General features: G+C 41.3%; 3 protein-coding genes and 2 long non-coding RNA genes across 7 annotated transcripts; 2 read left to right on the top strand and 3 right to left on the bottom strand.

Moving 5' to 3' along the window:
- The first annotated feature begins 369 nt into the window (after window positions 1-369).
- Window positions 370-10,566, top strand: LOC133409145 (activin receptor type-1B-like). Of its 2 annotated transcripts, XM_061688759.1 has the most exons (9): window positions 370-641; window positions 3,940-4,185; window positions 4,653-4,919; window positions 5,011-5,241; window positions 6,031-6,198; window positions 6,953-7,109; window positions 7,185-7,309; window positions 7,397-7,527; window positions 9,455-10,564. In XM_061688759.1, the coding sequence occupies exons 1-9, from the start codon at window positions 578-580 to the stop codon at window positions 9,578-9,580; spliced, it is 1,515 nt and encodes a 504-aa protein (XP_061544743.1). In that variant the 5' UTR covers window positions 370-577; the 3' UTR covers window positions 9,581-10,564. The 2 variants fall into 2 exon arrangements, with proteins under 2 accessions (XP_061544743.1, XP_061544742.1); XM_061688758.1 differs by having other exon boundaries at window positions 7,185-7,527; window positions 9,455-10,566.
- Window positions 3,832-8,645, bottom strand: LOC133409149 (uncharacterized). Its single transcript, XR_009769370.1, has 3 exons — window positions 8,553-8,645; window positions 7,372-7,452; window positions 3,832-4,182 (listed from the first exon to the last, which is right to left on the bottom strand). It is a non-coding gene; the product is annotated as an uncharacterized LOC133409149 (long non-coding RNA).
- Window positions 10,567-10,856: 290 nt separating the features above from the next.
- LOC133409148 (uncharacterized) lies at window positions 10,857-13,507 on the bottom strand. The gene is made up of 2 exons (XR_009769369.1): window positions 12,295-13,507; window positions 10,857-12,190 (listed from the first exon to the last, which is right to left on the bottom strand). It is a non-coding gene; the product is annotated as an uncharacterized LOC133409148 (long non-coding RNA).
- A 1,522-nt stretch (window positions 13,508-15,029) lies between these two features.
- On the bottom strand, window positions 15,030-25,326 carry prkag1 (protein kinase, AMP-activated, gamma 1 non-catalytic subunit). Of its 2 annotated transcripts, XM_061688762.1 has the most exons (13): window positions 25,169-25,321; window positions 23,976-24,027; window positions 23,806-23,906; window positions 23,600-23,681; window positions 23,454-23,512; window positions 23,327-23,372; window positions 23,193-23,247; window positions 22,124-22,250; window positions 21,549-21,714; window positions 21,153-21,190; window positions 16,450-16,596; window positions 16,183-16,282; window positions 15,030-16,110 (listed from the first exon to the last, which is right to left on the bottom strand). In XM_061688762.1, the coding sequence occupies exons 1-13, from the start codon at window positions 25,175-25,177 to the stop codon at window positions 16,100-16,102; spliced, it is 993 nt and encodes a 330-aa protein (XP_061544746.1). In that variant the 5' UTR covers window positions 25,178-25,321; the 3' UTR covers window positions 15,030-16,099. The 2 variants fall into 2 exon arrangements, with proteins under 2 accessions (XP_061544746.1, XP_061544747.1); XM_061688763.1 differs by lacking the exons at window positions 15,030-16,110; window positions 21,153-21,190 and having other exon boundaries at window positions 16,193-16,282; window positions 25,169-25,326.
- Window positions 25,327-26,069: 743 nt separating this feature from the next.
- On the top strand, window positions 26,070-27,029 carry LOC133408478 (tumor necrosis factor ligand superfamily member 6-like). The gene is given in 3 exon segments (XM_061687466.1): window positions 26,070-26,235; window positions 26,319-26,390; window positions 26,599-27,029. Coding segments are annotated over 3 exon segments (669 nt in total).

The following is a 27,029-nucleotide window of genomic DNA, read 5'->3' as shown; positions in this document are numbered from 1 at the left end:
ACGTTTTTATATATTTTTTATTCAATAATTGGCTAAATAATTATGCGAATTAAATGAATTATAAGAAATAAAATTGAAAACGAAAATGAATTATTATTTAACTATACACATTTTACCTTTTGTTTTGTCTATTTTTATTTTATTTTTTTTTACCTCATCCACGGTTGACCCCCTCCATCTGTCCGTTTAAAAATTTCAATCTGGCCTATGGACACCAAAATTTTCCCATCAAGTTCATATAGACGTACATAATATGAATCTGTATCATTATGTACATTTCATTTATTGGCGGTTTTGCATTTTTTTTTTTTTTATGATGCAAAACATGTAAATACTGTATTGTAAATATGTGGCAAACTTACATTAAAACTGAGGATGCCAGTAATCCTGCCCAATGTAGATAGATAGATAGATAAAGTGATTTGTTGATGTGCTCATCAACAATCAATGTGTTGTACTGCATCAGGAGGAGGATTTCATGTCATGTGTCCTAGCCTCATCTCACGTTAGCTCACTAACTTAGTTAGCAAAACGTGCTACGATGTAGCGGAACGCAGGGCTGTTTTTTTAAGCTATCATGGCGAATTTAGGAATTCCACTAGTGTTGGTCAATTGCCTGGCCGTGTACAGAAGCTGTGAAGGTGAGTCGCTTCTTGTTTTTGTTCACTTCGGAACCAACAAGGGGAACCATCGTGGCGCTCGCCGCTAGCAGCAATATGCTATGAGCTAGCTTTGTCACAAGATTGGAATAGTGCTCTGTCTCGTTCTTTTGTTTTACATTGTATTAAGTCCATGCCTGTAACTCACCTCGGTAGTGCATTCTTTCTGCCAAAGGAGAGTTGTTTCAATATTTGTGACATTTGGCAACATCGTTCGTTGGATGGGTTATAACGTTATCTTAGGGCAACAAGAGTTCGGAGTTTGTTTCAGCAAATATATATTTTTTTTACTACCGTTCAACCTCATACTCACGTGGAATTTATCGCACTTGCCGATTAAACGTCATGACAGCTTCTTTACTGTAAAGCTCTCATATAAAATCACCTCCTTTTTGTTGAATGTGTTCGAGTCTGAGGTGAACTGTGCCCAATATTTTGTCAAGCCTAAACCATTATTAGAAAATAGCTTTGTATAAGTTTAGAATTGGGGGGGGGGGGGGGAGCAGAGACTTAAGAAACCCTGTGGTACAATTTGACAGAGATGGGATCAAGTCACGTGCAACTCTCAGGTAAGCCTCACTCTTGACCTTAAAGGTCCCCTTCCATCAGGGTCCAATTGTTTATTTGTTTTGTTTTTTTACTGTTTTATGCATAACATAGGTCAAAATGAGTCTGTGACCTGCTTTCAGTTTGACATCAATGCGGTTTGTCGATTAAATGCAAAAGACGATAAACGCATAAGGCTTGCAAAACGACGAGATCAAATTACTGTTTATTTGTGACAGTTATCTTAAAGTAAATTATTCAAGTACCTGCCCACTTTGTGGTTGCTGCACGCCCACTCATCTTGGGAAAAATTGCTAAGTGGCAACACTGCTGCGTTATGTGCAAAGCTTAAACTTTGCGTCACCTGACAAACTTAGAGGAGTTGAGAAATAAATATATCATAAATGACAATACACTATATAAAACCATACGTGTTGTGTTTCAAAGCAATACTTAACTATATTTATAATGTTGAATGTAACTGCGGTCACTGTCGCCAAAATGTGCATAACAGCTGAACGCTGCACTAGTGATGGGCATGGCAGTTCTTTTGAGTGTACTGAATCACGAGAATCATTCATTCATTAATCTTCCGGACCGCTTATCCTCACTAGGGTTGCCGCCGTGCTGGAGCTTATCCCAGCTATCTTTGGGCGAGAGGCGGGGAAACACCCCGAGCTGGTCCCCAGGCAATCGCAGGGCACATATAAACAAACAACATTCACACCTACGGGCAATTTAGAGTCTTCAATTAACCTACCGTGCATGTTTTTAGGATGTGGGAGGAAACCGGAGTACCTGGAGAAACCCCACGCAGGCACGGGGAGAACATGCAAATTCCACACAGGCAAGGCCGGATTTGAACCCTGGATCCCCAGAACTGTGATGCAAATGTGCTAACCAGTAGTTCACCGTGCCGCCTTCACTAGAATCAGTTTAGGTCAAAAGATTAGTTTACCGAATCGTTCAGTTCTTTTTCAAAGAATCATTCAAGTCCTTCCTCATTCAATTCATAATTAAGCCCTGAGGTTCATGTTCACTCAATACGTTCACCGAAGGACGATGCATTGTTGTTGTCACGTATTGTAAACTAGGAAGCTAAGTTATCACCTACCCATCACTCTCCCAACACCTGGCTGCAGTTGTGACCCGTGAACATCCGTGCGGCGGGCTCAGCTACCGTACATATCCTTCCGCGTCCCCTCGACAGCTACACAGTCTCCCGCCGGCAGGAAAGACTTGTCTGGATTCCACCACGGTGGACGGCGTCATTGACACCAGCACCCGTGCTTCCTGTTCAGCCACCTTACTGTTATTTTCATCTCATCAGTGTAAAGTGTCTTTGAGTGACTGGAGAAGTGCTACATAAGTATAATGTATTATTATTATTGTTATTATTATTTAATAAAAAGCTTTAATAATTGCATTAGAGACAAAGATGGGATTATATATATGTGCACATATATACATTTTATTAATTTACATTTATTTTCTATATGTGTCCTTGTTTTCATGTGCTTGATTGGCTTAGCATTAGCCGTTAGCCTGGAGAAGCAGATGCTAGTGAACGCTATCCCCTTGAGGACGAACGGTAAAAATCACTCATGTGTACGTTCACTGCATAATATGTTGATCACTCATTGTACTCTTTCGCAGTGAACATCCGCATGAGTCACTCTTGGCAGGACAGTTCATACATACTAGTACATCTCTCCTTGACGGATCGCGAACAAAAAAAGTTTAACAAATGAATCACTCATGGCTGCTGCTGCCGCTTCAGCTTGCCTTGTACTGGTGAATCTAACTTTCATGTCAGTCTCCTGTCCTCTCATGACTTTATGCGTAGTCTGTTAAGATTATGGAGACACCGTCAGACCAACGTCTGCTTGTTTTCGTGTGCTTGACTGATTCAACATTAGCCGTTAGCTTTAAGAAACACGTGTCAGTGAAACCTATCCTGCGAGGATGGCAGGATGAACGGTTAAAATCGGTGTTGCTGGATTCTGGCTGCTCATTGGTCATTCGCCGAAGTGAGTGACAACGCTGGCGAATCGCAAGTCCCACTCCCACCTGCACGCTGGTTGCGCATTAGTCATTTGTTAAAGATTCAGAAGTGAGTGACAGAAGGCTGCAGCAATTCCCTTTCTACTCCCAGCCGGCTCGCTCACGGCGGGGGCCAAGCTCAAAAAACGAATCATTTCATAAACTGATTCAGTTCAGTATGTTCACTAAAAAGAGTTGTTGTTTTGAACGAAACGTTCGCGAATAAAACAACGCTAGTACACCAGTTACATTATAGTGATTGAATGGGACCCATTTTTAAAAAATCCTCTCTTTTACCTCACCCACCTGACACATCTCTCCCCTCTTCTGTGGGGTTGTGAATAGTGGGCAGACAATCCAACGCTTGGTAAATTCTGTTTCATGGTGATTTAAAAAAACAAAACAAATAATAATTCCCATGGTATTTAGGCCAATACATGCTGGCATTAAATGTTTGAGACCCCCTTCTGTAAAAGATGGCAGTTTTCCTTTCTCTTCGCCATCACTGATACACTTCGGTGTTGGTATCATAAATATGGAAGTCGCCAGTCTCATGAGACTTGCTGACGTCTCTTGTGTCGTCACACATAATGATGGTTTGAATTCCAAAGTTTTGTTTGACTTTTCAGGCATATCTTGTGACTCTCTTGGGCGCTTCAGCCTTTAATCATGCCTCCATCTTTCTACATAGCTCTTCTGTGTAACTGTACCACTGCGCAATGTGAGAGAAGGGGCTTTTGGTGTGAGACGGACGGAGCTTGCATGGCCTCCATGTCCCTCATCGATGGTCAAGAGCAGCACGTTCGTACTTGCATCACCAGAGACCAACTTGAACCTCCTGGACACCCCTTCTACTGTCTCAGTGCGGAGGGCCTTGTCAACATCCACTGCTGCTACACTGACTACTGCAACAGCATCGACCTCAAATTGCCATCTGGTGAGAATAAAAAAACAAAACAGTTTATCACAGGGGGTATGTTCCAGACCCACCTGCAATTTGTGAAAATATACGATATAAAAATACCTTCAAACACTTTTTGAAATAGTTTTACCCCTTCCACATGCTTTAAATACATTTAATTATTAAAACAGAGTTAAATTTATTTTTAAAAAAAAACACTTTTTAAAGTATTTCTTAGCACCTGTTCTCAGTCTGGTGCTCGCACAGTTCACCAAATAAGAGCAAAGTCACTCCCAGTTAATGTTTACTGTAAAACTGACACTTGAAACAAAAAAAAGAATTAAACATTGTATATAGACTTTACACCGATGTGATCGCCTTGATCAGTATCGGCCGATAAGGGGACAAATGTATGACATCCCTTAGGGGAGGTCCGCGTTGTTTCAACTTGCTGAGCAATAAGGACGAATGTTAGGTGAGTTTTTGCATTCCATATTACTCAGTGACCACCCAGTCAGGCCCCAAAGAAGGTTTATGGCCAGGTGGGACGTGGGGATTGGTGGAAGTGGTCGCTGTGATAGCAGGGCCGCTGCTCCTGCTTTGTCTGCTGCTGCTGGTGGGTGTGTTCGTGTGTCAGCATCAGCGGAGGGCCTGCAGCCACAGACAGAGGCTAGAGGTGGAAGACCCCTCCTGCGACCACCTTTACATGCCGAACGACAGGAGCCTGCAGGACTTCATTTACGATCTGTCAACATCTGGTTCTGGCTCAGGTCAGGACAAAATCTAATTACTGAACTGCATGCCAACTTTCATGTGCGCTGTTCACACTTTTTCTTTTTTTGTGGGCTTTGTTCTGTTCAGGCCTGCCTCTGTTTGTCCAAAGGACCGTAGCCAGAACAATTGTTCTCCAAGAAGTCATCGGAAAGGGGCGCTTTGGAGAGGTGTGGCGAGGACGTTGGCGGGGGGGTGACGTGGCGGTGAAAATCTTCTCCTCCAGAGAAGAGCGCTCCTGGTTCCGTGAGGCTGAAATCTATCAGACCATCATGATACGCCACGAGAATATCCTGGGCTTCATAGCAGCTGACAACAAAGGTGCACATCTCTCCTACCACGTGTTTAGAAAGAGGATGTTGTATTTATTTATGTCCTGTATAGTCGAACGTCTCAAAGGTTGTACAATTTGGAAACCAAACAAAATTTGCACCTAACTGACTTTTCAGTTAAACGACAATCCAAAATATTTTGGGGGGTTCTTCTTTAGCTTTTAGTGGCTTTTTTTCTCTACACTTATTCCAAAAGGAGTGCTACTGAAGTGTGTGTTATTTTTTTTATGTTACATTAGTGGTTAATGTGTGAGGCGCATCTGTGACCTGACTTTTACACCCTCCTCGGGGGTCCTTATAAAAAAGTATTTGTACAGAAATTATAATGTGAGGTGGTAGTGGAAGAGAATTTAATTGTTCTGCATGTGACTACACCAGCTGGAATTAATAGATGAACAAACATGGACATTATTTGTCGTAAATAAAACATTTTCAGACCAATCAAGTGCAATAGGATAATTTCCCACAGCACACCTGATCTCTCACGGCACACTGGATAGGAATTGTTGGACTAGTGGTTAGCACGTCTGCGTCACGCCTCTGAAGTTTGTGGTTCGATTCCTGACGCTAGCTTTCCTGTGTAAAGTTTGCATGTTCTCCCTGTGCTTGAACACTATTAAAAAAATGGATGGATGGATCCAATTACTAATAAATGGGGTAAACTAAAATCGATTTATTGATCGAATACATTGTGTTCAACTTTGAAGGTTCTACTGTACTTCCCAGCAAGACAAATTAATGACATTCGGCTAATCAGTTATTGTCTCTCTTGATGTAGACAATGGAACATGGACGCAGCTGTGGTTGGTGTCAGACCACCATGAGTACGGCTCCCTGTTTGACTACCTGAACCGCTTCTCTGTCACAGCTGAAGGGATGATCAAACTGGCCGTGACCGCTGCCAGCGGCCTGGCACATCTGCATATGGAGATACTCGGAACGCAAGGTGCACACTCCTTTTCTTCATGTGGTGAAAATAATCACGGACTGTTGTAGATCACTAGGGGGAAGTAATGCGTCAAGCCTAAGTTGCAAGTATAGTGAACCCAGACCCACCTGTAATAGCTGAAAATCTGCAATATAGAAAGACCATGTAAAAAAACATTCAAGAAATAGTTTCATCCCTCCCGCACGCATTAAAACACACTTTTTAAACCCATTGTAAACTTGAACACAAAAAAATTGCAAGCATAAAATCTGTAGAAGTGCTCTGTGCTGGGAATACCCCTAGATGGCAGTAATGTCTAAGGTATGGCGTTCCATAGGTTGTGATTGAGAGAGGATAAATAATAAATAAAGCATTCTCAATACAACAGCCGCGTTATCGCCCTCCTTCCCGAAGCATATCTGGGAATTTTATTCTTTCCTGAATAGTCAGGATCTTCCTCAGGCGCTTACAACCAGAAGTCTTTGAAGATGCAGGACGCTTGGAGCCACAACAATGAAAATTTATCATGGAACGATAACCTATCCCACTCTACCTGATTGTCTAGCACCAAGGATTCATACTTTCGATTCGCTTTGTGTGGACGCTCTTCACCAACACACACACACACACACAGACATACGTAGCGCGTGTCTTAAACCATGAATCTACGGACCCAGAATAAATATGCTTCACGCGTCCCTGCTCATTTTTGTGCATCTCAGACGTGGGACGCACATCAAACGAGATCCCTGTTCATGTATCAACTTTGTAGGAAAACCGGGCATCGCCCACCGAGACCTAAAGTCCAAGAACATCCTTGTGAAGAAGAACTGCACCTGTGCCATTGCTGATCTGGGTTTAGCTGTCCGTCACGACTCCGTCACAGACACCATCGACATCGCTCCGAACCAAAGAGTAGGAACCAAGAGGTGGGTCAACCCGAGAAAATGCTTTAACTTTGACTTCTGACCATCGCTAAAAATTATTTTCTTTTTTCCTCACAGATACATGGCTCCAGAGGTCCTGGACGACACAATCAACATGAGGCACTTTGACTCATTCAAATGTGCTGATATCTACGCTTTGGGGCTGGTCTACTGGGAGATTGCGCGCCGCTGTAACAGTGGAGGTCTTACAGGATGTCTTTTCTCTCAGGTTATTCAACCTCTGTACTCACAGCGCTGTTCTTACCTCAACTGTTGTCCTGTGCTAACAGGTATCCTTGAAGAATATCAGCTGCCCTACTACGACCTGGTGCCCTCTGACCCTTCACTGGAAGACATGAAAAAGGTGGTGTGTGACCAAAAGACACGGCCCAACATATCAAACTGGTGGCAGAGCCATGAGGTAATGATAAGCGCTCTGCAGAATGTTTGTCTTCCAAAATTTTAATTCAGACAGGTTCAGATATATACTACACTACTGTACATAAAAAGATGTGCTTTTTTTTCCTCACTGTCTGACATGAAATCAGACTAAACATTTCCTATTTTAGGTCAATTAAGGTTACCAAAATTATTTATATTTTGCTAAATGCCAGAATAATTACAGGATTTTGGGGGCAATTTTTCATGACTTTCTTCAAAGTCAGACGTTTACGTACTCTTCATTAGTATTTGGTACTATTGCCTTTAAACTGTATGATTTTGGGTCAAATGTTTTGGATATCCTTCCACAAGCCTCTCACAATAGTTGGCAGGAATTTTGGCCCATTCCTATTGACAGAACTGAGCCAAGTTTGTATGCCACCTTGCTCGCACATGCCCTTTTTCAGTTCTGCCCTTAAATTTTCAATAGGATTGAGATCAGGGTTTTGTGATGGCCACTCCAAAACATGGAATTTGTCATCCTCCTCAATCTAAAATGACCGGATTATTTACAATTCACTCAAGGCACACCGAAGATTTCGATGAATGCATTGAGTCGTATCATTAAAGCAAATTCACCCACATCAATACTAGAGTTCAATATGGACCGATCGTTTAATGCGTCGCTAGCAAAGCTATTAATGTTAGCTCACTAGAGCCCACTCATTCTTTGGTCAAAACTACGAGATGACACAATCATTGATATTTTACTAATGTTTTTTAGCAAAGCAAACTACATCAACACAACATTATCTTGTTTTTCCTCCTCTCGTGGTGATTTTAAGTAGAAAGTCGTTTATCTGTGAGGCCGGCCACTTATTTAGGGAGAGCGATCAAGACGGCAGCCGGCACACTAAACCTTCTGAACTCGTATCGCGTATTTAAAAGAGGGTTTTACGCTTTGTCAGTGAAAGCCTTACAAATGTATTTATGAAGAACGTAAATAAATAGAAAACTGATTATTTGGGAGAAGCTAGCAACTGCAAGATTCATTGTTTTATTTACCTCGAGGATACAGCAGTAGCAATCCCATGTGCCCATCCTGCGTAAGATTGCGTTTAAAACTTGGAACTTTACGTACATCCGTAAAAGCACAGAGATCCAGAATTGAAAGGAGTTATGTCATACATGACTTCATAGCGTGGCTGCACTCTTTGTGAGTGACTAGCTCCAAATCAGCCTTTGATCATCCACAAGCTCCAAAATAAAATAGGCAATGAATATTTTTTGTTGGCATAATGTTTACACTGATTGGAAAAGTTCTCCCAATCGCTCTTCATTTTGCCCTATGCTTCGGTCAGTGGTGTCGTGTGCAGTGCAGCTGCCATTGTCACAGGCTAACACTGTAGAAGCGTCACACATTCAAAAAAAAAAAAAAAAAAAAAGACAAAGGCACACATCAATGATCGACAGCAGTGCTTTTTGTTTGGTGAAACTTAGCTGAATCGTTTCATTTTACTTTGCGAGCATGGCGTAACATTGACTGGCAGATAGTGCTCACAAAAATCTAACCCTGACACCAAGGCGACTGTGTGCCCCAAAAATATTTGCGGTGGCAGAAATCTTTTGCAGTAAGTCCCGCCCCGTCCGTGGCATAAACCCCATTAGTCCCAACTCCCAAGTGTTGCGAATCACTATTGAAGGTACAGAAACACACTGAAATAAGTTGAAACTATAAAATTGTACATTACGGGCACAGGATGGGGTCAGAGACAGCTGATTTTATTCACAAATCATATTTATCATGCGCTACTGTCAAGTCATAATCAGTGTTTAACAAACACAGTAACATTTTCAAATTGCAAACTCCCCTTTTTAAGGTCCTGATTGATTTCAAATACATGGTATAGCATTGTCCACCAAGTTATCTCCTTATTTAATGGAATCTGCTCTTCCTTCTGTTCCAGGCTTTGCGAGTTATGGGCAAAATAATGAGGGAGTGTTGGTATACCAATGGCGCTGCCCGCTTGACTGCCCTGCGCGTCAAAAAGAGCTTGGCCCATCTTAGTGTCAAAGAAGACATTAAAGTCTGATCTTATAGCACCCAAATGCGAGGAAAGAGCTCTATGGAAGTTTCACCTCCTGAAGTTAGCCTTCCTAAGATGCACAAAGAATATGTGACACTCTCTTAACAATGACTGTATAAACAGTAGCTTTGCAAACTTTTCAAGGCACTTGATTCCTGACAAACCCTACCTCACCTACCCAGAACCTGCCTGGTTCCGCATCTCCACACCACTACATGTATCCCGGGACTTGGCCTGCTCTCGAAAGCAGTCAATGACAGTGAATGTATTACAATTTTAAAAAAATTCTGTTTTCAAGGAGTCATAACAGAAGGTGATAGGTGGTTTCACAGTGTTGCTCAGAGGCAAAAAACTCATCTGGTTCCACTACACCGGTGATGTGTAAATGCAACCTGAAAAGGATTGGCTTGATAAGGATGGACTGTTGTAGTGTATACACTGCCCACAGCATCACACAACATGACGACATTTAAAAAAAATAGCCCACGGGCCACAAGTTCCCCACCCTTGGTACAGTGTAGTTGATCAGTGTTTTTTTTTTTTTTTTGTGAGCCTATTTATGTGGAATGCTACTTTCAAGACTCAAATTCTCAGAAACGTGTTTTTGTTTCAGGGAACAGATGCACTTTTGTCTTTTGCTGTACTAATGTTTTCTGTTATTTATATTTGTCTACTATGGAACAACCCCAAAGGCCTCATGTGCATTACTACTGACCTCGTGCATGGCTCACAATCATCTGTAACCAATGTTTATTTGAAACCTTGTGCATCCCTAACGTTGTATGTATGTTGAAGGTCCTTAGCCATAAAATTGAAAGAGTCTTAAGTGTCATAAGTCATACATGAGTATTTCTTTACTTTCAACTCCTCAAAATTTTCAGCAGCTTTATACCCATCCATCGATATAGTTTTTAATAATTTGTTTGATCTTTGATGCCCTTTTTCTCAAATAAAATCAGTATTGTGTTATGAGAAAAACTATGCAATATTTTCCCCCCAAAAATTTCAGAGTGGAATATTTGATATGAGATAATTAGAGCCTAATAAGACAGAACACTGATTTTGATGCATTATCATTTTTGGAGCTATGAGTTTTTTTGTGGGTTTTTTTAACCCCCCAAAAAAATCCCTACTTTCTTAAGCCATAAAATTGACGGGCTCTTAAGTGTTGTAAGTCATACAGTCCCCGCCAATAGTATTGGAATGGCAAGGTCAATTCATTTGTTTTTGTTGTATACTGAAGACATTTGGGTTTCAGATCAATAGATGAATGAGACAAAAGTTCAGAATTCCATCTTTTATTTCATGGTATTTACATCTAGATGTGTTAAACAACTCAGGACAGAGCACCTTTTGTTTGAAGCCTCCCACTTTTCAAGTGTGCAAAATTATTGGAACAGACAAATTAACTTAAATTGAATAACATTTAATATTTGGTGGCATAACCCTTACTTGCAATAACTGCATCGAGCCTGCAACCCATTGACTCCACCAGACTGTTGCATTCTTCATTTGAAATGCTTTTCCAGGCCTTTACTGCAGCCTCTTTCAGTTCTTGTTTGTAGGGGTTTGTCCCTTCAGTCTCCTCTTCGGGAGGTAAAATGCATGCTCTATTGGGTTAAGGTCTGGTGACTTGGCCAGTCTACGACCTTCCACTTTTTCACCCGATGAAGTAATTTGTTGTGTTGTCAGTGTGTTTTGGATGATTGTCTGGTTGCATGATGAATCTTCTCCTGATTAGTTTGGATGCATTTTTCTTTAAATTGCCAGACAAAATGGGCTTGTAGGTTTCCGAATTCATTCTGCTTCTACCGTCATGAGTTACATCGTCAGTAAAGACTAGTGAGCCCATTCCAGAAGCAGCCATGCAAGCCCAAGCCATGACATTACTTCCACCATGCTTCACAAGATGAACTTGTGTGTTTTGGATCATTAGCAGTCACTATCAATTTGGTAGGGGTTAACCTTGGTCTCATCAGTCCATAAAAAGTTTTTTTCCAAAACAATTGTGGCTCATCGCTGAACTTCTTTGCAAAATCCAACCTGGCCTTCCAATTCTTTTTGCTGGTTTGCATCTTGTATAGCCTATATATTTTTTCTCTCGAAGTCTTCTTCAAACAGTGGATTATGATACCTTCGCCCCTGCCCTGTGGAGGTTGGCAGTGATATCACTGACTGTTGTCTTTGGGTTTTCTTTCTCACAATGTTTCTGTCAACTGCTGTTGATACCCTTGGCCAACCTGTTCAATGTCTGTTGCTCAGTACACCAATAGTTTATTTATTTTTCAGGACATTCCAAATTGTTGTGTTGCCTATGCCCAATGTCATCGTTCTGTTAATCCTCCACTTCCTCCTACTGATGGCGAGCTTGCTGGACCAGACAAGAGTCTCTTGTCTGGGGAGATACTTTCTGTTTGCCATAGCAGGCGTGATCAGAGCTCTCCCGATCTCATCCAAAAAGAGTCGTTGCCTGAACTTGCTTGCTCTGGTTCCATCCAGGGTCTACTTAGGTGAAGAGTACGTAGGCATTGTAGCAGGAGACGTCAATAAAATGATAAAAAAAAGGCACATATACCACTTGCATGACCGCCGGCGGCAGGAGTAGGTGCAACAAACCTGCAAAAAAGAAAAATAATCTTATGACATGAGATTGCAACTACTCAAAGACAAAAGCTGTGTGATTCCTTCCTAAATAACAATAACAAAATAATTGGGTTTACCTGGTCCAAGTGGTCTACAGCACCTTTACAGGCATTATAATCCAGGAGGATTTTTGGCTTCTTCCCAGTCTTCTCGACCTCTGATTCTTGTGCAGTCATTTCGCTCCATGGCCGCTAGTTCCATACGCACTCGGAAGTCGGAATTTCCGAATTCCTAGTCGTAAATTTCGAGTTGATAGATACACGCCCATTTTTAGCCCCGAGCCGACGGCGACGCTGAGCGAGGGAGCTCAAAGTCAGCACATTCCATACGTGTGGGCGACAAGATAACCAAAAGACCAAGGATGCCCGTACAGTGTGCTTGCATACGGTTGCGTAAAAGTTGTACAACGTTGTACTATTACGACGAGGAAACTGGGAGTCCCTTTCACATGTAAAAATTTTCCCTTTTTTCCCCAAATGTTGTGTAGTGATCGAATACGCTTTGGCCCAAAAAAAATAACTCTAATGAAAAATCGGTGGAGAAATGAGCAAATTACAAATTGAATTTCAGTGTACATGCATTGCCTTCTACGGGAACGTCGACCTCCCCAATATGGCCGCCAAGTAGGCACGTTGATCAGCCCATCTGCTAGAGCGCGCTGGCGTAAAGGCCGTCTGAAGTCGGCTTTCCCACTCGGAAGATTTCTCACGACCCCGAGTTAGCTTTCTAAAATGGCTGCCCCAACTGTCAACATTAAGTACACGCTCCTGGAACAATCAGTTTCTTAACTTCTGAATAGTTTTTGTCACACTAAATACTGCCGCCTAGCGGATGGAGGAACGGACCTTCCCACACGTGAACATTCTCAACTTGTGTGTGTGTACGTGTATGTGTGTGAATATCTTGAAAACTACGTTACGTCCATCCATCCATCCATTTTCTTCTGCTTATCGGAGGTCGGGTCGCAGGGGCAGTAGCTTTAGCAGGGAAGCCCAGACTTCCCTCTCCCCAGTCGCTTCATCCAGCTCTTCTGGGGGGATCCCGAGGTGTTCCCGGGCCAGCCGGGAGACATAGTCTCTCCAGCGTGTCCTGGGTCGTCACCGGGGTCTCCTCCCGATGGGACGTGCCCAGAACACCTCACCGGGGAGGCATCCTAATCAGATGCCTGAGCCACCTCATGTGGCTCATCCCGGGACTGACGTCATTTCCAACTCCGACTCCCGAGGTAAATGGAACGGAGCATTCATATCTATGGCATTTCCCACTTGGAACGTCTTTCAAAATGCGTTATTAGGAAGGACACGCCCCACTGGAACATGATTGGCTCCTGCATCAGGAAGGGCAGTTTACGCAGATGTAACGAGATGACCACCTGCCCAGCCAAACAGTGCAGCGGCGCATGTCCTGAAGCCAGTAATATTGGAGCAGGGCGTGTCCTGCCTGGAAACTATGTGGGAATCCTAATAATGCTTCAAAGATGGCTGCCCCAAGTGTAAACAATAAGTACAAACTCCTGTAATAATGTTTATCACAGTTTTTGTTACACTAAAGCGGCTGTATACAGAGTATTGTTGTTGTATTCATGGGAAAAGCATTATAACACATCACGTCTACAGTATATTGAAAAATATTTATAATAGGAATCGATGTCAAAAAACAGACAAGGGATACTAGTGTATAGTCAATGTTTATTTCCTATTTCTAATTACTTAGAAATTGCTCCATGCTGGCATTTTAAAGTTTAACTTGTTAAAAACTGCGTGGCCAAATTTCAGCCCTCTAACCTTTGAAATTCACTGATTTATCTTTGTTGGAAAACACAAAAGTCTATCCATCCATCCATTTTCTTACCACTTATCCTCACTAGGGTCGCGGGCTGCGAGAGCCTATCCCAGCTATCTTCGGGCGGGAGGCAGGGTACACCCTGAACCGGTCGCCAGCCAATCGCAGGGCATAGAAACAAACAACCATAAGCACTCACATTCACACCTATGGGCAATTTAGAGTCCTCAATCAACCTACCACGCATGTTTTTGGGATGTGGAAGGGAACAGGAAACAGGAGTACCTGGAGAAAACTCACGCAGGGACGGGGAGAACATGCAAACTCTACACAGGCGGGGCCGGAATTTGAACCCCGGTCCCCAGAACTGTGAGGCAGGCGTGCTAACCAGTCGGTCACCGTGCCGGCCACAAAAGTCTTTTAAAAAAAAAAAAAAAAAAAAAAAACAGATACAAACTGAAACAGACTTTTTTTCCTTTTGGCTTGTCCCCCATAATTTGAACCCTGCTCCTAAACTAACCTTACTACCTTTCCACCTGCTCTCCTGGACACGTAATATAACAACCTTTCTCCTAATCATCATGTCAACCAACTCCTGAGCTTTTCCTGTCATAGTCCCAACATTCAAAGTCCCCCAGATTCAGAACTAGGCTCTCTCTCTTTCTGCCTAAGAACCCGCTTTCTACCTCTCCTTTGTCTTCGACCCACACCGCCACTAGCGGACATTGTTAACCCAGGCCATGACTGATCCGGTATGTAATTATTTGGATGAACGCTCATATTTGTTTGGCAAAGTTTTAAGACGGATGCCCTTCCTGACGCAACCCTCTGCATTTATCCACGCTTGTCAGGTTATGCATTTGGAGATTAACGGCAATAATGAAAGACAAGGTGTTTTGTCCAATTGTATTTGCCGGATTTCATATAAATGTTTTCCCGCCTTGAGAGCGCTATCACGTGAGCCAAAAGAATAGTTGATGAAAATGTAGTTTTGTGATTTGTTTCTTCACCACAAGGAACAGACAACACACGCATTCTCAAAGAACATTTATTGCTCTTTACATAACAATTGACTGCTGCTTAACACAAAAAACTAAATTTCCATACATGTTCAAAACAGGAAATGTGACTCATTCTTTGCTTATCCCCAGAAGGAAGAAAAATGTTTTACACAGTATATTAAATGCAACATAAATAAAACCACAAATATTTTTTTTGTCTGCAAATCACAAATACCAAAGAAATAATGGATAACTTTGACCATTCCTACTTAAGTGTTGGACCATTGTCTAAAGAGAGCCATTTAACAGCGCCTTCAAGAGTAATACAAATCCATTTAATATAGTATGTGTAACAAAACAGATAATAGATATAGTCTTGGAATTTTGATGTAAAATCTTTTAAAAACTGTGATACATAACACCACAAAATGTTTCTCATAATCATCATAAATCCGTGGAACCAGGATGCGCAGTTAGTAGTTATGCCTGCAGATTGTAAGGTTCTTCGTTTGCTACTTAACGCATCACAACCTGAGCCTGTCAGTTCAATTCAGACAGACTACATAAAATCTCATCTTTTGGGTGATGACACAAATTCAATTTAACATGCCTTTCGTGTATTTGTATAACAGACGGGGACATGTATGAAATCAACCTAGATGGCAATCAAATTATATTGTACACATGACATGCCAGCACATCAAGAAACAATAATGTGCTAAGTGTCCTTGGATGGGTTGATTGCCCCACCACAAATAAGAAATATTTCCAATACAAGATCTTGTCTCCCTTTAGCTAGTAGCCGACTATTGTTTAATTTTAAAATGAGCATCCTTGTGCTGTTGTTGCATCTTTTTTGGCTCCCTGATGTTATGGAATTTGGCTCAACTGACAGGAAATATGATGCTTCCTGTACTACCATAATGTTGCATTGCTCACGTCATAAAACGCACTGAACTTGAAAGTATTTTTGCACTGATGAAAAAATATGTAAAGGAAATATAGGATGGCAATCACTCATTTTCCTATAAAAATTCTCCCTCCTCCACTTTTTTCTCCATTTGCTCCGGCCTCACCTCTGGTATTGATACCGTTCGCCTCATGCAGTGCCTAGGGGCAGAAAAATCAAACGATTACTTCGAGTTGACCGTAAGTTACTGTGTGGTGAAACACTTGGCTTACCCTCATCTCTATCAGTGAGCACAAGTGCCTGGAGGATATCCGAGAGGGAGACGATACCCTTCACTACATCCTGCTCATCTACAACCACCAACCTGTGCACCTTGGTGACACACAAACATTATCAGTCTACTTGCACTGCACCATTTTGACTCACAGACGTCAGCGAAAAAACAACATCATTTGTAGGCAGTGTTCCCCCGCTACACTGCAGATTGTTTTGTAAAATGTATCAACTTTTCTATCAAGGAAATCCCTCCCTGACCTTACCTCAGCCTCCACCAGTCTGTTGATGATGGCCTCCAGGGTTTCGTGGCGATTGCAGGTCAGCACCCCTTCGAAGTATTGAGAGCGGTGCTGCAAGGCTTTGGTCACAGTCAAGTCCAGGTTGTTGTAGGTCTTCTCCGCTGCCAGGTTCTGAAAAGGAACAATTCGATCATCAGCACTTGAAGTTGACTCATGGTCTGATGTAATATGAACACAAAGCAGTATGTTTTTATGAGTCAAACAAATGTTAATACTTTGACCTGTGAGTGACTTGACAAGATACGAGTGGTTGCTCGGTATATTTTTTGCTTTATGATAAAAAAAATTGAGATAGTAACACTAGGATGGTGGCAGCGACCTTGACTCATTTACAACAAGCAGTATTTCAGTAGTGAACAATAAAAAAATAAAATAAAAATACAATAAAAAAAAAGAGGCTTCAGTTTGTTTATTGGCACTCCAAGTTTACTGTCAAACTGAACATAAAACAACCACATAACTTTGTCTAACGAAAGCCCACTACCTTAATGCTAACACACACACACAATGCAAAACCCCCAAAACTGGCTAACAAAACTAACATGGATGTGGTCTTCTAAGCCTTTCAGCAAGTTATCTCAGCATAAACAGAGCAGCCACACATGTAGACAGATAATGTCAACAGTGAGTGGCATTTCTTCTTAATCCTCTGTGAAAAATTACTCATATTAATGAAGCTAGCTGAGTCAGTTATGGAAAAATCTTCACGTCTGTATGTCTAAATTATACTTCCCCCTGGTGGCCATGGCGCGTTGATTTGAGACACAAGTGTTTTGAGTTATGAACATGGTCACGGAACAGATTAAACTCATCAATCAAGGCACCACGGTATTATGTAGCACAATGGAATACAAGCGTAAATAGTGGAATTAGTCATATCCATCCACCACAACGACAGTAGGGTTCTTTCCACAAGGTCCCTAATCCCTTTGTTGCTTCCACAAATAAAGGAATCGAAAAAATTTTTGATAATTCTTAATAATTAGTATTTTTAAATCTGTGCTCTACAAAATTATAGGTAAATTCTGATTAACCTGGGACAGATTAACATTGCTTGGGGGAAACACCAAAATAGCCATTGTGATAAATTGACCTAATAAATTGGAGGAAGTACAGTGCCGCGAAAAAGTATTGGCCCCCTTCTCAAATTCTTGTGTTTTTGCAGTTTCCCCGCTTTGTTTAAAATCATCAAACAAATGTAAATAGACAAATATAACCCAAGTGAAATTAAAATGCTGTTTTGAAATGGTGAGCTCATTTAAGGAAAAAAAAAATACTCCGTTACCTGGCCCTGTGTGAAAAAGTAATTACCCCCTTGTTAAATCATGAATTAGATTTAGATCTAGATTAGATCTTTAGATTTACAGAGTAATTATCCTCACATGGAGAAAACATTGAACAGTGGTGAACCTTCCCAGGAGTGACCGCCCTAAAAGTCTACCCCAAGAGAGCAGCAATGACTCATCCAGGAGGCCACAAAGGAACTCAGAACGACTTCTAAAGAACTGCAGTTCTCCATTGCCTCAGTTAAGGTCAGTTTTCATGACACAACAATAAGGAAGCGATTGGACAAAAATGGCATCCATGGCAGAGTTCCAAGGCGAAAACCACTGCTGACCAAACAAACAGAGCAAAAAAAGGCGTATCCTTCTTTTGCCAAAAACTAAAAATATGAATGATTCCCAAGACGTTTGGGAGAATATTATATGGACTGACGAGATGAAAGTTGAGCTTTTTGGAAAGTATGTGTCTCGTTATATCTGCCGTAAATGTAGCACAGCATTTCAGAAAAATATCATCATATCAACAGTCAAACATAGTGGAGGTAGTGTGATGGTCTTGGGGTGCTTTGCCCCTTCAGGAGCTGGTTAACTTGCTGTGACTGAAGAAACCATGAATTCTGCTCTTGAACAGAAAATCCTGAAGGAGAATACTCAGCCATCAGTTTGTGACCTCAAGCTGAACCACACTTGGGTTCTGCAGCAGTATAACAATTCAAAACACAAAAGCAAGTCAAATTCTGAATTACTTAAAAAAACAAAATGAAGATTTTGGAGGGGCCTAGTCAAAGACATGCAGTGGCATGGCCTCAAAAAGGCTGATTATGCTAAAAAAACCATAAATCTGAATTCTAATAATTCTGCAAGGAAGAGTGGGCCAAAATATATCCACAAAGATGTGAAAGACATATTTCCAGTTATAGAAAACGCTTGATTTGCTGAGGATTGCCCAACCAGTTATTATGTTCAGGCAGCCATGACTTTTTCCGCATCAGGCCAGGTAACTTTGAATAGTTTTCTTTCCTTAATAAATGAAATAATTTAAAAACAGCATTTTAAGTTCACTTGGGTTCTATTTGTCTGATATTTACATTTGTTTGATGATCTTAAAGTGGGGAAACTATACAAAAATTTACGAATTTGTACCGTACCCATTACTTGGTAATATACACCACAGATTACAGAATGACATCAACATGAACCGGTAACTTAAATATTAGTGTAGTTAAAGCAACATTAAATAAACTACTTAGTGCAGACTTGACAAGGAAAATACAGCAAGTAGCTAAACATGTAAACAAGCACACCATTCTCAAGTTAGATGGGCAGATAGGTAGCTACAGCGGCTGAAATAAATATTTAAAGTCACTATTTTTCTTATAAATATATTTCCCAAGGTGCTATTGACATGAAAATTTCACTAGATTTTGGGACCAACCCAAGCAATCCATACATACAAAGAAAGTAGAACAAATAAGGTCAGAAATTCAGTTGTGTGTAAAAATGTGAAATGACACAGGGAAAAAGTATTGAACACGCCAATAAGTACTTATTTAATACTTTGTACAAAAGCCTTTGTTTGCAATGACAGGTTGAAGACGCCTCCTGAAACTAGTCGAATGCATTGCTCTAGTGTGATTTTGGCCCATTCTTCCACACAAGCAGTCTTCAAATCTTGAAGGTTCCGTGGGCTTCTTTTATGGATCTTGAGTTTCATTTCTTTTCAAAGATTTTCAATTGGATTCAAGTCAGGTGATTGGCTGGGCCATTCTAGCAGCTTTATTTTGTTTCTTTGAAACCAATTTAGTTTCCTTGGAAGTATCTTTTGGATCATTATCCTGATGAAATGTCCACCCTTGTTTCATTTTCATCATCCTCATAGACGGCAGCAGATTTTTGTCAAGAATGTCTGTACATTTGCCCATTCATCCGTCCTTCAAAAATGTGAAGTTTACCAGTACCATTTGCTGAAAAGCAGCTCCACACCCATTATGGTCTCACCTCCGAACTTCACTGCTGGTATGGTGTTTTTAGGGTGATGTGCAGTGCCATTTCTCCTCCAAACGTGGTGTGCATTATGGCACCAAAAGACTTCAATTTTGCTCTCATCAAACCAGACTACATTCTCCTAGTATTTAATTGGCTTGTCCAAATGTTCAAACTTTAAACGAGCTTTGACATGTTTTTCTTTTTTTAACCAGCAATGGGGTCTTGCGTGGTGAGGGTGCATACAGGCCATGGCGACGGAGTGCATTACTCACCATTTCCTTGTGAAAACAGTACCTACAAATTCCAAGTCTTTTTGAGGCTCACCACAGGTGGTCCTTGGACAACTCTTCTGATTATTCTTTGTGCTCCTCTGTCAGAAATCTTGCGAGGAGCACCTGATCGAGGCAAATTTATGGTGGTATGATTGGCTTTCCACTTACGTATTATGGCCCCAAACGTGCTCACTGGAACATTCAGAAGCTTAGATATACGCCTGTAACCAATGCCATTGTTATGTTTTGCAACAGTTGGTTTGCGATGGTCTTGAGTCAGCTCTTTGCTCTTACCCATTTTTACACACAACTTAATTTCTGATCTTATTTGTTCTACTTTCTTTGACGATTTGGATTACATGTGTTGTTCCCAACATCTCGTGAAATTTTCAGGTCAATAGGACCTTTGGAAGTATATTTTGTGAGAAAAATGGTGACGTGTTAAATACTTATGTCAGCCACTGTAGATAGATTAGATTAGATTAGATAGATAGATAGATATATAGATAGATCGACATAGACAGATAGATCGATACACTGTAGCAACCCTGCATATTGTTCGAGTTCTGTGGTTTCCGAGTGTGTGGGGGTCAATGAAGGTGTGTGTACATAAACGTGAGAGAGTGGCGGTTCGATGTTGGGCTTGGGGGAAACAGACAGGACTGCACTTAATGTTGTTTTAAAAGCGTGATTGCATCCAACAGTACTCATTTTATTTGCATTATAGAGTTGTTGGTAGTTTTTCCTGATTCCGTCCCCCAACACACACACACACTTGCTCCCACCATCATAATTTTGATGCGAAGAGCGAGAAAACCTTTTTGTTCCCCATGACAAGTTTACGCACCTGTTTAACTAGCAAGCTGTGGGTGATTGACGGGGGGAGAAGAATTTATGTGAACGTCAGCAGTGCAGCGCATTAAACCAGCTCAAGAGCCGTCTTGATTCCAGACAAAGTTGAAAGCTCTCACTTTTCATTGTATATATTATTTAAGCCCCTCAGTGAGTCAGTCCAAATCATCAATGCTCAACAACTACATAATAGAACATAAGACAACTATCGATTTTATGTTACATCAAGTCGGGAAAAAAAAGTAAATATAAACATGGACTGCGATACACTTACAATGACATCAAATTTGGAGTAAATGTCCACCACTCGACCTGCACAAGAGAGAATGTGTCAGTCAATATAACAGGTGTACTTGGCCCTGTATCAATTTATGCATGTTGGTGGTGAGAGATAAGGATATTATTTTTAGGAGTTGGTGTCAATGCTGTAAGGTCAACTCAGCTGTGTAGATGCCAGGAAGGGGTGACAAAAGATGACTAATTGAAATCAAGAAGCGGTAAAAATAAAAAACTCATGGCTTGTAAATGCAGTGGAACCTTTTAAGTTGAATACAGTTCATTCCATTAGGTTACCAATACCATGTTAATAAGTGCCAAGTTTGCTAAGTGACGAAGTCCTGCTTGGCACTGCAGGCCCTCTGACACAATGTTTTTCAAGCAGCCCACCAACCTTTGTCGTCCACCACAGGGAGCGCAGACACTCGCTGCTCTACAAAAATACCCAGCGCTGTGTACAGAGGCGTATCTGTGCGCACCACTGCTATGTTCCGGAATGTCCCTATGTTCAGCTCCTCCAAAGTTTGACCCAGGAATGTCGGTTTTGGCATCTCCGATATCTAAAAACAATAACAGATTGCCATTCTCACGTAGGTATAATTGCACAAGCGCTTCTTGTAAATCAGTAATTGATGACAATGTTTCAGCAGAATATAACAGTGAATGGCGGATAGATCCACAACAGCAGAACCACCAAAGTTGAACACAAGCCATTTTGTGATGCTGGTTGAGTTCCAAGTTGTTGCATTCATTCATTCATTCCTTTTCCGTACTGCTTAACTTCGCTATGGTCGCGGCGTGCTGGACCCTATCCCAGCTATCTTTGGGCGATAGACCGGGTACTCCCTAAACTGGTCGCCAGCCAATCACAGGGCACATATAAACAAACAACCATTCGCACTCACATTCAATTAAGTTCTGTAAGGTTCTGTATTTAGTACAGCAGAAGAAAAGCCAAAAGGGACGTACAAAGAGCTTCAAGAATTTGAGGATCCGCTTGTGTGTGAGAATGTAGAGAGTGTTTCCCGTCAGGGGGTCGATTACTGGCAGTCTGTGGATCTTGTTCTTGAGGAGCGAAGATACTGCATCATACAAGCTGCAACACAACAGGGATGAAAGAACATGTTTGGAACTTACAATAAAAATAGTTAAAGTCCCTGTAAAGTGAAAATAAGTCTTCTAAATTTGACATACCACAAACAAGAGTGTTGTTAACAACCCTGCCAAATTTGAATGATTAAATAATCGGAAAGTATCTAAAATGAATTTCAAAATTATTGAAATTTTTCAAAAACTTTTTATTTAAGCCGTTGTCTCCGCTCTCGAACATGCACGAGCTCACGGCCAACATCGAGGCACTCTTAAGAGGCCACGCCAGCTGACTATCCAAAGGTAAGATGTATTTTCAGGGTGTAGGAAACAGACATGCAAACACCGAAGGGATGAAAAAGGTGAAAACAAAAAAACAACCTTTTTAGGGGAGGTCTGGGGGGGATCCCCGAGTCCCCGCAGAGAATTTGATTGATTTTAACTTAAATTAAGCAATCTGGACGACTCTAAAGAGTACCATAAGGCAAAAAATAAAAATAAAAAATTATTTACGCAGATAAACTCATTTACACCGCTCAAGTCCATGTTGATGTACAAATTTAAGATTCAGATTAAATTTGCCTCATTTCTTTGCTTTTGTGTTCTGGCCTCCAACTTGAGCCAGCTCCATCTCCACCTGCGCCTGATGCCTGCTTCAAGCCGTGCCACATGAATAGCATCCTCCTCTTTAAGCACTCTGATTCTGGAAAAGGAAACTCATGCCGTGGCTTAAGTGTGTCACTGGGACCCGTTTTTGACACGTCCCCAAAATTACAAGAATTAAAATGGTTGAAACACTTTAACCTCACAATTGACATATTTCTCAGCACATTTTTTTCAGCAATTATCTTCAAACGTGTAATGTATTATCGAAGCAAATCGCTGAATTCACTTTACAGGGTCTTTCAGAGGCTAGATTCAATCAAAGAAAGATTTAAAAAAAACAAACCTGGCATTTGGTGATATGCTAACCAAGGGCTTGAAAGAGTCTTGAAGATACAGCTCTGTTGAAACGTAAAAACGTGACAATTAACTTAAGATTTTAAATAATTAAAACACATTAAGGTCAGTTAAATCTCTCACCTCTCCATGTTTCTATTTTGTGTTCCTCCAACTCATAAATCTGAACCTGAAAATCAATTCACAACAATAGAATTATACGATTAAACATTAGTTATAAAACACCACACCCTTTTATCTACGATCTTACCAGTGGAGATTTATAGTATCGATGAAGGATGTTAATGAAGTCTGTAATTGTTAGCATGCCTGTAGAGAGCATCAAGTATTTTGTCTTTGTTTTTAAACTAATTGAAAGTATGTGAATAGTGATACATTAAAAAAAATATATCTTACCAACAAAGCACTGCTTGTTACTGTCCCAAAGGGGAGCCGCTCTCACCCCATTGGAAACAAGTGCAAAAAATGCCTTCTTAACCTGTGAAATGAAGAGACAGACAGATACCGTAGTTCTTCAGTCTGTGACATTCTTTTATCAAAATAGCCCAATGTCCCTTTTAAGGTGAGATACATGACTTTGAGAGTGAAAGATGGTATCTGACCTGGAGGGACGTGTCAAATACAACCAATTTGGAGCTTGTGGGTACAAGGTCATAACAGCGATGGGACTTCATGAACCTGGTGTACACATTGTGCTCGGGGTCTGATGGGAAGAGTGACAGAGGTGTGAGAAGTGTTTTAAATGTCATCATTATGTATTTTAGCCTCTTACCCTCAATAAGTGGATCCTTTTTCCTCTCAAGATCCTCAAGAGTTGCCGGAATCTGAAAGAAAAACGTTTGTCAAGGCAAGTTTTAAATGACAGGCTAATTATAAATAGGCTAATTATAAAACGGCTTAGTAAACAGTTCCTCTAATAATGTCGCTTTTAACCCAAATCTGTTTATTTAGACCTGCAACCATAAGTAACCTCCATACCAATGAACTGTACAGCTTATTATCAGTTATATATTGCACGCTTCGTGTGCACACTCATTCCCAGGGAATCCTACTCCAGTTTAACCCCCCCCCCCCAAAAAAAAAAAAAAAAAAAAAACTAATTCATGTGTACCCAAACTTCTCCTTTAAAGTCATGCTTCAATTTCACTGTACCCAATTAAGACATTTCTTATTCTTATTTTTACATTGCTTTATAGAGTCACTGTTTTCATTGCAGGCCACATTGTAGCTATGGTCCCTCGGAGATTATAACGGTACTGCAAAAATCGCTGTTCGATTATATACTTTGGGTTTACGGCCACGGTTCAGTTCGCATTGGGTACACTCAACAAGCAAAATACAAAACAACCTGCTTATGCCTTGTGTTAGCAGGAACTGATTTAATTACATTTAAAACAGATATTGCTTAATTTATTTCATTTTCGGAAATTTAAACAACAGATTATCTTCTTTTTAGGAAATGAAGCAAGTGCATTTGTAACAGTTTGAACAGTGTTAATTTTTGTTATAAAAACACCGATTATAGCATTTGGTTAAGCTTTGGATCCATCTGAAGCACAGGAGAGGCTGTTTAAATGTATGTGGAAGTGGTGTTTGTCCGATTCGGGAAATGACACTAGTTTCTACAAGTTGCTTTACTGTGTATCCTGCTTCGAACTCCAAGCTAATGACGTTAGCATTGACCAGGCAAACCCCCGTGACAATCAATCATCCTTACCACTGGAGGTGACGTCTTTCGTCAAACAAAACTAAAGAGACATTTGGGTCACTCTCTAAACTCTCAAATGTTAGCAAAATACACAACAGAGACGTCATAATAATGCCACACTTATCGAGCCACTTCGCAACGTATTAGTTAGCATCGTTGCTACTGTTAGCATGTTTTCAGACTGCCGCGCGAGATAAGGTCGGACAAAGTATTTAGTAGTTCAGCTGGGAAAGACAAAAGTTAGTCGGTGGACTTACACACTCCATATTCCATTCGCGGTGTCACGTCCCCTCCACAGCCGGTCGGGTCGTTTGACAAACAGCCAAGGGGGCTCGCAAATCCGGCGTATGCGCTACGAGCCCAACCAGAGCATCCTGAATGTCCGGGAGGTCATTACCGTAATACGCATACAGTCAGCGCAGTGAAAATAGCCAGTCGGTCGAAAGGTCAAAAGCGGTTGACCTGGAGGTCATGACGCGGAGCTTTACGTGTGGTTGGCTCCACGCCCCGCCCCCCCCCCCCCCAAAAAAAAAAAGAAAAACAAACTGTACATATTTGTATGCCAACTTGTTCCACACAATTAGATTTTTGTTAGATGAACATTCATTTAAAATGAATGGTAAAAAAATACAGTGGAACCTAAAGACAACTAGGGAGCTCCAGCAAAGATGAAACGGTGTGAGACGTCACATAATACGTCAGCACATGTCCATGAGACTATAACTGTAAAGTGAAACTAAATTGTACCTGGCAATCAACTTGTATTAACAATTTAAAACCAATGAAAATCTAACAAAAAACGAAGTGTTTCGAGTTTGGCAGGAATGATCCTCGCGTTAGTGGGGGGAAAAAAGTACATCATGTGCAAAGATTTAGGCATTTGACTATACAAAAATATAAAATTGCAGGTTGCAGAGTTATTGCCTAGTGTAAATAAAATAAAGTTTCAATAATTAAACAATACAAAAATTAAAATAATCAGTTTGACGAGTAACCAATTATGTCACAAGGTTAATTTTGGTGATGTCTTAGCTCTTTCATCTTTTTCATGTCAGGTGATTAAAGAGCTATATCTGTCCAATCAGTTTCATTTCTGACGCCGAGTTGGTTATACCGTGCAACCCTTACTGCACATTATCTTGCATTCGGAGCGACACCATGACTTGTAACCAGAGCCATCCCTTCCAATACTTGTTATCCATGGACGGAGATCAGCAGCAGCGGCAGCAATATTACCCTGGACGACTACCCATCACCCTTGTTTCTCTCAGATGTCACAAGAATTCAAGCAAGCACTGGAGTTGGGCAGAGCTAATGCAAATCTGTAAGTTGTTAAGTTGTGACATGAAAACAATCCATTCGCCACAATGTTCTCACAAACTAATGTTAGAATGTGATGCTTTCAAGGTTTGGATGAAGCTGGAGGAAACAAAGAGGACAAGAAAGAGAGCGAATAAAAGGCTGCAGCACATGTCATAGGTAATGCTTTAATTCCCATTTCCGACAAAAATATTGAGACAAACCCCCCCACCCCCTCCCCACACACACACACTTGATGATTGGATTTGTAACGTAAAGGTGTACCACCCCGTGTGATAAATATGTTTTAAAATTTGGTCAAAAATAATTGGCATTTTGTTAATAATAATATTAACATGAAACTTATTTGAGGCAATTTCTGTCACAGGGCGAATTGAAAAAGGCGTCTTCAGCAAAACGCTTCGCTGGGAGCCGGATGTGGGTGCTGCGTTCACCAGTGGCGGCGTGGCCTACCAGGTGGTGGACGGTGCCTTGCGTGTCAACCAGAGCGGACTGTACCAAATCTACTCGCGGGTGGAGCTCATCTTCAAGCAGTGCTCGCCCACGTCCTCCTTTTTCCACATGGTGTTTTTGAGGAGGTCCTCTGGGTACCCCGACGTGGCCCTGATGGAGGCCCTCAAGGCCGGGTTCTGCTCCCAGCGGAATGAGCTAAAGCAGCAACACGCTTGGACTGCCGACAGTTACCTGGCGTCGGCTCTGTGGCTGTGCCAGAACGACAGGGTCCTGGTCAACGTGTCGCACCCCCAATATCTCAGTCACTCAAATCATGGCAACTTCTTTGGTCTCTACAAGATCTGA

The sequence above is a fragment of the Phycodurus eques genome, chromosome 10 (genome assembly GCF_024500275.1).
Source record: "Phycodurus eques isolate BA_2022a chromosome 10, UOR_Pequ_1.1, whole genome shotgun sequence".
Classification (NCBI taxonomy): domain Eukaryota; kingdom Metazoa; phylum Chordata; class Actinopteri; order Syngnathiformes; family Syngnathidae; genus Phycodurus; species Phycodurus eques.
Note: the sequence above shows the minus strand (reverse complement) of the source record. Positions and strands in the feature narration are given on the sequence as shown.